The 10,221-nt window shown below is 35.2% G+C and overlaps 2 protein-coding genes across 2 annotated transcripts; one reads left to right on the forward strand and one right to left on the reverse strand.

Annotated features, from left to right (window-relative positions):
- The first annotated feature begins 171 nt into the window (after window positions 1-171).
- Window positions 172-1,886, forward strand: LOC147858294 (Nucleic acid-binding, OB-fold-like protein). Its single transcript, XM_087326704.1, has 3 exons — window positions 172-291; window positions 1,279-1,405; window positions 1,487-1,886. Exons 1-3 carry the CDS (start codon window positions 243-245, stop codon window positions 1,665-1,667), a joined length of 357 nt encoding a protein of 118 aa, XP_087182830.1. The 5' UTR covers window positions 172-242; the 3' UTR covers window positions 1,668-1,886.
- Window positions 1,887-3,047: 1,161 nt separating this feature from the next.
- Window positions 3,048-9,142, reverse strand: LOC147858295 (putative MYST-like histone acetyltransferase 1). Its single transcript, XM_087327056.1, has 9 exons — window positions 8,866-9,142; window positions 7,592-7,680; window positions 7,425-7,487; window positions 5,058-5,267; window positions 4,906-4,974; window positions 4,378-4,539; window positions 4,132-4,225; window positions 3,909-4,051; window positions 3,048-3,526 (listed from the first exon to the last, which is right to left on the reverse strand). Exons 1-9 carry the CDS (start codon window positions 9,059-9,061, stop codon window positions 3,320-3,322), a joined length of 1,233 nt encoding a protein of 410 aa, XP_087183182.1. The 5' UTR covers window positions 9,062-9,142; the 3' UTR covers window positions 3,048-3,319.
- Window positions 9,143-10,221: the final 1,079 nt, after the last annotated feature.

Raw genomic sequence — 10,221 nt, forward strand, 5'->3', positions numbered from 1 at the left:
AATACTTGATAATAGAAAAATATTTGGGTTTACAATGTGAATCATGAAAAGAATCAGTGATATGTAGTATACTGTGAAAATAATTGAAAACGAATGATTTTCGAGGCTCTACTTACAAAGATCTGAATGTTGAAAAAAGGAACTTGTTTATGCAACCATGAATAAATTGGTGGAGACAACTACTTGGTTAGTTTTTTATTTCTTCATGTAATCAGGTTGAGGATTCTAATTCAGTCAGAATTATGTGCCTTCTTCCAGCAAAGTTCAATAAAAGTCTTTGGATTAGAAAAGGTATAACAACTTAGATATCTTTTCCTTAATTCTATATACTTGGGTTTCAATAAAGACGCACGGCTTATTTCTTCATGTTGCATATATATGTAAATATGTTTTCATCTCCATTTGATAACTTTGAGGCTCTCTTGCAAAATCTTTTAGTAAATTTTGATGGCTAGAAATTAAAAACGTAAGCTTAGAAGACATTCAAATTTTGGCTGTGTCACATTGTTAGAAATGGGAAATTGCTGTTCTAGATGCGATTTTTTTCTGAGCGCTGCAAAATTTATTTGTTAGTGACGTCTAGAAATGTATTGCCAGAGACTTTTACAATTCATGTTGCATCTAAAATAACAACTTGATTATGCAAAATTATATATGACATCAATGGGCATATAAAAAAATAGTTGAAAAATAAAAAAGCCACCTTCAGAAGTGTTTATTTCATGTTTGTGGGCAGTGATGTGATTTGCTACCCATGCTTTGAGGTTATTTGTAAAATGGAAGCTATTGAAATGCTACATTGTGGTATTCTTGCAAGCACTGGGAATTTGTATGGCAGTTTTAACAACTAGTTTTCTTCCACATAAGGCCATCAAAACATTTAAACGTTTGATTTATGTTTTAACAACCTGAAAAGTGTTCACAGATTTAGAAACCAAGTATCCTATTTTCTTTGTACTAATTGGGTGATGAGAGAACAAATATTATGACATGGTCAAATGTTCAATAGAAGATGATTATTATGAGCATACATTAAATATTAATTACCCCTAATGATTGCTGACAATATGACCATCTTGCATGCAAAACAATCTGGTGAAACAGTAGAGATTGGCTTATCCCCAAGCAACTTGCATTTATATCACATTCTTTTATATTATCCTGCTTGCTTCTTTAATGGGTTTTATCATGAATTAGTTATGTTGATATATTTTATATGTTCCATATTTTCAGACATTCAGATAACCGTCAAAAAGGCATATTTTTACTATATTTCAGGGAGTTTTGTAGTGGTTGAGGAGATTGAACGGGAGAAAGCACTAGAAGCAGGCAGTAAGGTCACTGGAATCATTTGTAATGTTCTTTTTGAAGAGCAGATACGGACATTAAAAAGATCATCAGCTTGGTCTCTCTCTCTCTCTGATGTTCGCACAATTTTGTTTTCATCTTGAAATATAGTTTCTGAAGAAATGTTTGATATGTTCAGGCCAACAAACTTTGATAGTGAAGTAATGGAGGCTTCAAAGATGACGGAAGGGTCTTTGTGTGAAGAATTAGGTGATGATGGGAGTGGAGATGAAGGTCTAGCACCATTGGAAGCTAATGAAAATAGGCGTGCAGTGGTCCAATGCGAATTATCTGAGTCCAGTGATGAGGATGAGCCATGATTGCACTCTGATGTAATCAATGCTCTACTATTAGAACCATTTGTCAGCACATAAGAGAGTTTTGAATTGAAATTATATATTCATCACACCCAAGTTCATCTAAATGAATGATGAAAGAAAAGAACTAATGGAACTTTTTTTAAATTTGATTATTAAATTGGAAAGAACACAAAGAAATTGGTTACATGGCTTTTTATTATGTAACTCATAAGGCTCTTTTTTGTCCATAGAGTAGAGGTGTTTTTAAATGGTAAATTAGGTTTTATTTGATGATCAAATCTATTAGGTTTGTTTGTATTGTGTAAGGTTTTTTTTAATCCACAGAGTAGACAAAGGTTTTTTTTTAATCTATAGATGTAACTTCAAATGTTGAAGTCAATTATGACCACATTATTGCTATGCCTTTAGGTATCTAATTTGCAGTAACGATATCTAAACCCTGAACCGAACCGAACTGAATCATGAAACCATTAAACTGAACTATTAAAAAATTCAAACTGTTAAGCCATTAAACCGGTAAAACTGTGGTTTTGTTGTTCGGTCTCAGATTTCAGCTTAGGTCAAATTTTAAAATTTAAAATTTTCAAAATTTCAAGATTTTTATAAAATATGAGAATAAGGCATAAAAATAAAAGCACTTTTTTAAATTTTTTACAAAATATAAAATAATTAAACCGTTAAACCATTAAGCTGTTAAGCTACGTTACACAGTAGAGCAAAAACTTTTAGAAAGTATCAAAAAGGTATACGAGTTTAATGAATCACAACACCAGCCTGGAAGTAGGCATCCAAGACAGTTGACCCTAAATCGCAATCATGCTGCTGGCAGCAACTTGTGGCAACCATGGCTTATTGAATGAGAAAAGTACTTCTACTTGATTTGAACCGCTGTTGCTTGTTCAAGAAGAGTATTTTCTCAATGTTAAAGGTGACCAAAAAAAATACTAAGCAAACCTCAAGCAATTTACGTCAAGATGCTGATGTCTCTCAAGACTTTGAAAGAGTTGGAATCTGACCATGGATGTGAAACATGCTTGTCGCATCCAGGATTTAAAGATCCACAAGTGAAACATGATGTTACACTCTGAATACTGGTACCAACGCATTCAAGGTATTGACTAACATGAGACAAAATCTTGCAACTCCAAATGCTCAGTACCAACACAAATGAGAATAAGCAAGAAGAAAAATGAATGCCCAAGTTATGGCAGATGCCTGATTAGATATTAGATATAGTATATGACAACAAGATGTAATTCTATTGGACCTCTTCAAAACCATTAAGACTTATCCCAGTGATAATACAAATGTTTTGCAGAATCCAGTTATCCAATGAACTTGGTATCAATGTGGAAGCCCAATATTTATTGCTATCTGAAATGTGAAGAGTCGTGCGTCAATTAATTATATGAACACCTTGTTACATTGTTCATTAATCTGAATCTTCATAATATACATGTTACCCATTCTCCCATGCAGTTTTTGTACCAATGCATATAAAAATGGATTTCTTTTTGTACACACTGCACAGTGATAAAAAGCCAGCATTTCCTTCTACTGAACAGGACTACTGATATTACAGCTCAGTTTAAAGCCAATCTACAGCATGCACTGCCTCTCAAAAGTATGAGCGAACATTCATCCATCCAACACTAGGCCCCTTGCTCTTTATAAGGTGTCCAAATGAGTTTGGTTGGATCAACCTCGAGGCCCCCTTTCCCAGCAGCTTTCAAATGCCGCTCTATGAGCTTTGGATCTGCACATATCACATGTTGCCCTTTGCGATACTGGATCAACTCAAGAGACTGCAAAGTGCTGATAACATCTTCTGTCTTAATGGCAGTCATATCGCTAAGTTCCTGTAGGAATCCACATTTAGTAATTCAAGGATGACCTCATAACATTTAATAAGAAATTATTGTGCCCTCCATTGACGGAATTAATAATCAGAGCTGGGAGGTTAGCCAGGACAAAGGTCAAGAATTCAACTCATGCCTCCATGATTGCCACAAATATTAATTAAGTTCCAATGAATTAATGGTCCCAATGTATTTCCTTCTGCCTATTTTCTCAGTTCTTGGAAATGTGTCAACTTTTTTATAACTAGGTGTTTCTGATTATTAAGCTAAATATTATGCTAGGTTGAATGAACTGACAGATATTTGGCCACACATTTTCACTAAACTGAGCAACAAGACAAATAATAATGCCTGCATTCCTTCAATATTTGTGCTACATTACCTTGATAGAGAGGTTGCCCCTATGTTTTTTGATGATGTCCAGCAGCACTCGAGTCCAGTAGCCTCGATAACTCAGTAAACCCAAGTCAGATAATGGTCGTTCTGGTGTACCCACTTTTACCTCCTTCTTTGACAACTCATAAGCTTAACCAGCAAGTTGATGTTCAATTATATCTTTAATATTTATTTGAAGAAACCTCACTCCAAAAAAGTCAAGTACTTACAGAATGAGATCAAAAACTTCCCATATCCCTTTCTTTGATATGGGGGTAAAGTTAGAATGCAAGCCAGATTATACCCTTCTTCAGAATGCTTTTCCTATATAAGATAAAAAAAGCTTACATAGAATCAAATAAAAAACCAGAATTGTGTTACATTTATGTAGAATATAGCACTAGTAATACCTTTATTTATAATATAATACTTTGTAGAACATTTATTTAGAATATAAAACACATATTTACTCATACCTTTGAAAAATAGCCAACCATATGACAACCACGATCGTCACATTCACAAAGGATGTAAAATAGAAAGAAGTCAACATCATAATACAGTGTCTTATGGTCCAAGAACAGCTTAGCGAGATAGCAAAGATTCTGGCCATATACTTTGTTTTTCTTACCATCAACCTGTACAGAAGACCAGATTTTCAGATTTCACAAAATTGAAGACTAGCTGGCTTGCTCAGAAAACTATGACAGCTCAATTATGCCAAAACTATATCATTCATTAGTATTCACAATACATGACTAGGACATGCACCCCAGGGCAGGGTTCAGCCAGAGGTGATCTTTGTGGTTTGAGCACCACTATGGCCAATAGCTTAAACACAGCCAAGTGCCTTCAAAGCTAGGACTATAGTTGTGAGGAAAATGTAATTTACTTTCCTGTGATCGTACATCATTGCATTGCTGGAATATTGTACAAGCTCCTCGAAATAATTATAATAATCAGAAATAAAATAGGACTGGCAACATCATGGGGAGAAGGTTTACCTCAAACATAGACAATGTTCCACTCCGATATATTTCATCTCCAGGTGGATGCTTCAAGTCACATTTTTTCTGTCAAACCCACATTATATTGGTAATCACTCAACATAGACTTATGCCATTTAAAAGTGTTCCCATTTAGAAGTCTGACTCACCATGTGCCTCGTGAGTTGCTCCTTCCGCTTCATGAAATTGAGGCAAAATTCACAAAAAAAGAGTTTCTCACAGTCATTATACTCTGGTGGGAAGGGAGAGAAGTACCAAGTCTCAATCTCATATCTCCCAAGCTCTATTTTTCCTATATTCTTCACCTTTGTGAATTCTTCATGCTCCCTTAAACTTGCTGCATCAAAATCTTCATGACCCTGAGATGCACAGTACATTAGCAAGGACAACTTAGCTAAACTTTCAAAATAAATGGAAAGTTTTCACAATAGCACTTTTTTTTTATAAAAACTTACTTTAGACCAGTGGTTACATACAAATATATATTAAATTTTGGGATAGGAGAGTATATTTAAGGTGTTAAAAAGATCCAAAAGCTTACCAGGTAACTGGTGCATGAATGAAATTTTCGTTTCTGCTGCTAAATCCTACAACACATCATACTAATGACCGGTCTTAATTCCTCATGTGTACTCTCCTACATCTAAATCAAGTGATTCTAGTCAAGGCATATAATATGCTTGAATAAAGATTATTAATTTACTATGCATTGCTCTAGTGAATTGACACGTTACAGATTTCAATTTCCTACTGACTGGACACGTTACTTATAACAAAGGTTCTAGAAAAAACTCAACACGGTTGGTTCTACACATTAGAACTAATTTTAAAAGGGGCCCCTGATCTGCATAGATATAATATTCAAATTCCCCAAGAATCCCGTTTGCATAGCATCATTATAAAGTAAACATAGAAATAAAATCAACAGTCATTCAACCAGAGTATGTGTTGCACCTGATTCATTCGCATCAAATAATACATTGAACCAGAGAAGATATAAATAGACTGAAAAATCAGGACTAGACAAAAAATCAAAACTGAGAAGCCCACCTATAAAGCTCACACGAACTCATGCATCAATATTGCAAAATCTAAGGCACCATCATGGAGATCATGTACACCGAGCATGTGACAGCATGTAGAAGAGATTTATAATAAAGGATGAGAAAATGTTTCTACCAAAGTCTAATATTAAAAATAGCCATTAGCAATCCCCAATAGTTCATATACATCCTTATTGATTTCATATTGTAAAAACCATATAAAGCTAATGAAAGATATAAATAAGTCAGCCACTACAAAAATAAACCTCCATCCCTAAAGCTAAAGTTTGACGCTACTCTTATCTGCCCATCAGAACTCAAGCCAGTTTACTGAAATCATCTGGCATCAGCATTGCAGAATATATGGCATCATCAGGCAGATCATGTGAGCTTGGCAGTTACGAGTAAGGCATATACGGAAGAGACTAAATTCGTAAGAAAAGACAACTTTCAGAGACTAATGTTCACAAATGCGGTTGGCCTTGCTCATCAATTCACACATATCATTGTTCATATTGTATCGTACCAACCATAAAAAGCTGATTGTATTGTAAATAAGCTATAAAAATCAGGCATAGCCATAAAACGAGCTCCATCCACAAAGCTAAAGTATACAGATACCATTACCTGCCCATCAGAACTTACATGTATGGGTTGACATCATACAGTATCAGTATTGCAGAATATAGAGCATCATCGGGCAGATCATATGTGCCAGGAAATTAGAGTGTACACTATAAGGAAGGAATTTTCCAAGGACAAGAAATGTTCAGTTGATATTATATTATATCATATATTACCATATAATAAAAAGGGAATGAGAAAAGAAATAAACCTGAAAATCAGGCTGAGCTATAAAATGGGCCTCTATCCACAAAGTCAAAAGTATACACCTACTCTCATCTGCCCATCAGGACTTATGCTTATTTGCTGACATCAACGGTATCAGTATTGCAGAATATAAGACATCATCAGGCAGATCATGCATACCAGGCAGTTAAGAGTGCATATAATGATGAAGAAAGAAAACATGTTTCATCAAATATCTTCACAATTGCTGTTTGCAATGCCCATCAGTTTCTATGTGTCCTTGTTCACGATGCACAAAGTAAATATCATATAAATCTGATGATAAACCACTCATAAACCTAATTATGCAGCTCCAACATGCCCCTCAGCATTTACTCTTATTATTGATATCATATGGTATCAGCATTGCAGAATATTAGACATCATCAGGAATTTGAAGTGGATACCATGAGAGATTCATAATGGACATAAAAATATTTCAACGAAGCATGTTATGTTTACAATAGCTTCAAAACCTTACAAAATCGCTTCTAAACTAGTTATTATAGCATTTTGATGCACTCTTAATGACATTTTCTTCTACATTGAGTGGCTTCATTCTACTTCTTTACAGGATATGGCTTCAATCTGTTCATAATGTAACCCTTTTTATTTATCACATACCTCTTCAACATGGATTTCATCAATCTTTCTCTTTTGGTGTCTTGTCATCTTCAAGCTACCAACCTGTCATAGAAACAACCACCATTTAGTATTTCCTCTAATTTTATATCAAATCGTCAAGAGAAATAATCAGTGCCTTGTATGCAACATAGGCTAGATTGACACACCTTCTCATCAACCCTCTCATCAGCTTCCTGCTCGATTGAATCAAGCTCTATTTGGTCTAGTTTTACCCATTCATCTAATCTCCTATTAACTGAATCAATAAGGAAACAAAGAAGGCATAGTTTAAAGTCTACACACATTAAACTCTTTTAAATTGTTATTTCATGACAACTGAAACGTTATTTTCTCAGTTCTTTTTTTGTTCTTCTTTTCTCATACTTGCTCCTCCAGAACTTTGAGATTAAGCAAGATGAAAATGCACTGCCAATATGAAATGGCTGAAGGCCAGTAGTTCATCATCCAACATGTCCCAGGATCAGCATGGTATCAGTCTATTCTGATGTGAGTGGAATTCTGTGCCCAATCACAAAGTTGTACCTCATAAAGTCACTTCAGGCCAAACTATACACAAAGTCACTTCAAAGTTATAAGTGATGAAGCTATGTTAATATTTTTTGAGGATTTGGCAGCATGGCCAGACATGTCTCAGTCCATAAAGACACTTTTGACATAGAGCTCGAAACTGATCTTTAGAATAAATGGATATAATTTTTCCAGTGCTGAAATCTGAAGGTCTCATAGATAATTTGTTCTATTTTCTATTATGATCCAATACTTCATTAGCTCTACATGTGAGTTTTACTTGCCGATATAGATTTAAATAACTGATTGTGGTTCAAGGGCTTATGCTTTATTTATCGTATACCCATAGTGCTATCAAAATTTAAAAGCTAAAACACCGACCTCTCTTGGAATCCCTTACTTGCAAGTTGATAAATTTCCATATAAAAAAGGTCATATATGCAATCGGATTGCAATATCTTATTTCAGTTGATTTCCATTTTACAAAACGTTATAGACCTAGAAAAAAATTCCCAAACTTGCATTTTGCATCAAGCATTAAAGCTGTGCATAGAACTAATAAGAGTAACTTTAGGTGCTAAGAATGAGACATAAAACCTAATGAGAAGATTTGGGTTTAGGATTTCGTTCAAAACAGAAATTTCATGATATTGAAATCTTAAAAATATAATTTGTCGATGTTTTTACTGTAAAAACAATTTAATCACTTATTTCTTGCTGTTTCTGTTTCACCCTGCTTCTTTTTTCCTTTTTACTTTCTATCACATTTTTCCTTCTTCTTTTTCTTTCCATTTTCCATTTTCTTTAATTCCCGAACTTCTTTTTGTTTCTTGCTTCCTTTTGAAGAAGCAAACAGAGAGACATTTATTACGCCTGAGAACTAGGAGAGAATAGAGAAATCAGGAGAACTTACATTCTGTGTAATGGACATAGTATTGGTAATCGTTTGGGCCAGAGGGGAGCTTTCGCCTTTCGATGACCTTGACGGGATGGAGTTTGTCGTCTCGCCATCTGCACAGAACCCGGGTTCCCACTTCGATGGGGTAAGCAGAGACCTTCCTGCGTCTGAGGTTGTGCTCTTGGCCACCATCCGCCTGCTCCTCCCCCATCTTTCTGCGCCTGTGTCTGCCTCTCGATGTTTGTCTTTAGTCTCAGAAACCCTAACTTCTCGACAAGAAGAAGAATACGAGGAAGATGAAGATTATGCTTTTTTTCTATTTTTCCTATTTTTTTTATTTTTATTTTTATTTTTCGGTTTTGCACAATTTCAAAATATAGCCCTACCATTCATTATTCCTAGGAGTACCCCCCTCAAGAGAGACTCTATTTGGAGGCTTTTTGAGTAGAACAAAACACAAAGGGCTTGCGGCCCGAGATGAAGCAACGCATTTCATGGCGCTTCGGGATGGGCCATCATGGCTGCTCACCTTCCCTTATCTCTAATCTCTATAGTGTCTACTCATTCACGTTTTCAGAACAAGCGAACCATTATTGCAACTCCTCCTGTTTTGGCCCTATAAAGCCAAGTTTAGCCACTCTTCAAAGAAAATAATACACTTCGTCTTTTCTATAAGTGAACACAAAGAGGGACATTATAAAGGGAAAGAGCTTTATGGAGAGACGTTTCATAGATTGTCTTCAGAATTCCAAAAAATGAGAGGTGTTCTTAGAAGTTCACCATTAATTACAAGCATTTGTGCATGTGTGAGTAGTAGTAGTAGTAGTAATAGTAGTAGTTATGGTAGTAAAACGTTTTCCTTGAAACCTTCAAGATGTAGGTTTGAATCTCATGTGTGGATTCCATAGTCCAAGGATTGAAAAGTCTACTATTTCTTTTATGATGATGCTCATTCGACTCCTTACAATAGAATTGTTTCTCTTGTGAAAAGCTTTCTCATCTCACATTATTTTCTTACTTCTTTCGAGTTATATCTAGTTGATTATGAATGAGTGCACATATGCATGCATGTATGTGTTATGAAGGGAAAAAAACATACTTTCAATCCCCACCAATCTAGACTTCCTTTCTGGATAAAAGCTCATGTGGATATGAATACATCCCAACAAACCCTACGGGGCTCTTTGAAGAGAGCAAGTGGTTGTGGGAATGACATTTCCACCAATAAGGCACACACAAGGATTCATCACCACCCAAATCATTAAAACAAAGTCAATGCTTCTCTTTTACACGGTTGCATGTGTTAACACAATATTCATTTTACGAGCTATGTGTTTGCTTCTCAAGCCATGCATGCACACAACTACCTTG

This window comes from Azolla caroliniana, unplaced genomic scaffold (assembly GCF_043228905.1).
Source record: "Azolla caroliniana isolate FFs.n. ecotype wild unplaced genomic scaffold, voAzoCaro1.0.p SCAF_11, whole genome shotgun sequence".
Classification (NCBI taxonomy): domain Eukaryota; kingdom Viridiplantae; phylum Streptophyta; class Polypodiopsida; order Salviniales; family Salviniaceae; genus Azolla; species Azolla caroliniana.

What these genes read in the sequence shown, in the direction of transcription:
- LOC147858294 (XM_087326704.1), top strand. Translation starts at nt 243, where the DNA reads ATGTGCCTTCTTCCAGCAAAGTTCAATAAAAGTCTTTGGATTAGAAAA. An exon ending in AAGTCTTTGGATTAGAAAAG is followed by an intron (nt 292 to 1,278) that starts GTATAACAACTT and finishes ACTATATTTCAG; the next exon opens with GGAGTTTTGTAGTGGTTGAG. An exon ending in TTAAAAAGATCATCAGCTTG is followed by an intron (nt 1,406 to 1,486) that starts GTCTCTCTCTCT and finishes TGATATGTTCAG; the next exon opens with GCCAACAAACTTTGATAGTG.
- LOC147858295 (XM_087327056.1), bottom strand. Translation starts at nt 9,061, where the DNA reads ATGGGGGAGGAGCAGGCGGATGGTGGCCAAGAGCACAACCTCAGACGC. An exon ending in CTATGTCCATTACACAGAAT is followed by an intron (nt 7,681 to 8,865) that starts GTAAGTTCTCCT and finishes TTATTGATTCAG; the next exon opens with TTAATAGGAGATTAGATGAA. An exon ending in ATGAAATCCATGTTGAAGAG is followed by an intron (nt 5,268 to 7,424) that starts GTATGTGATAAA and finishes TGTGCATCTCAG; the next exon opens with GGTCATGAAGATTTTGATGC.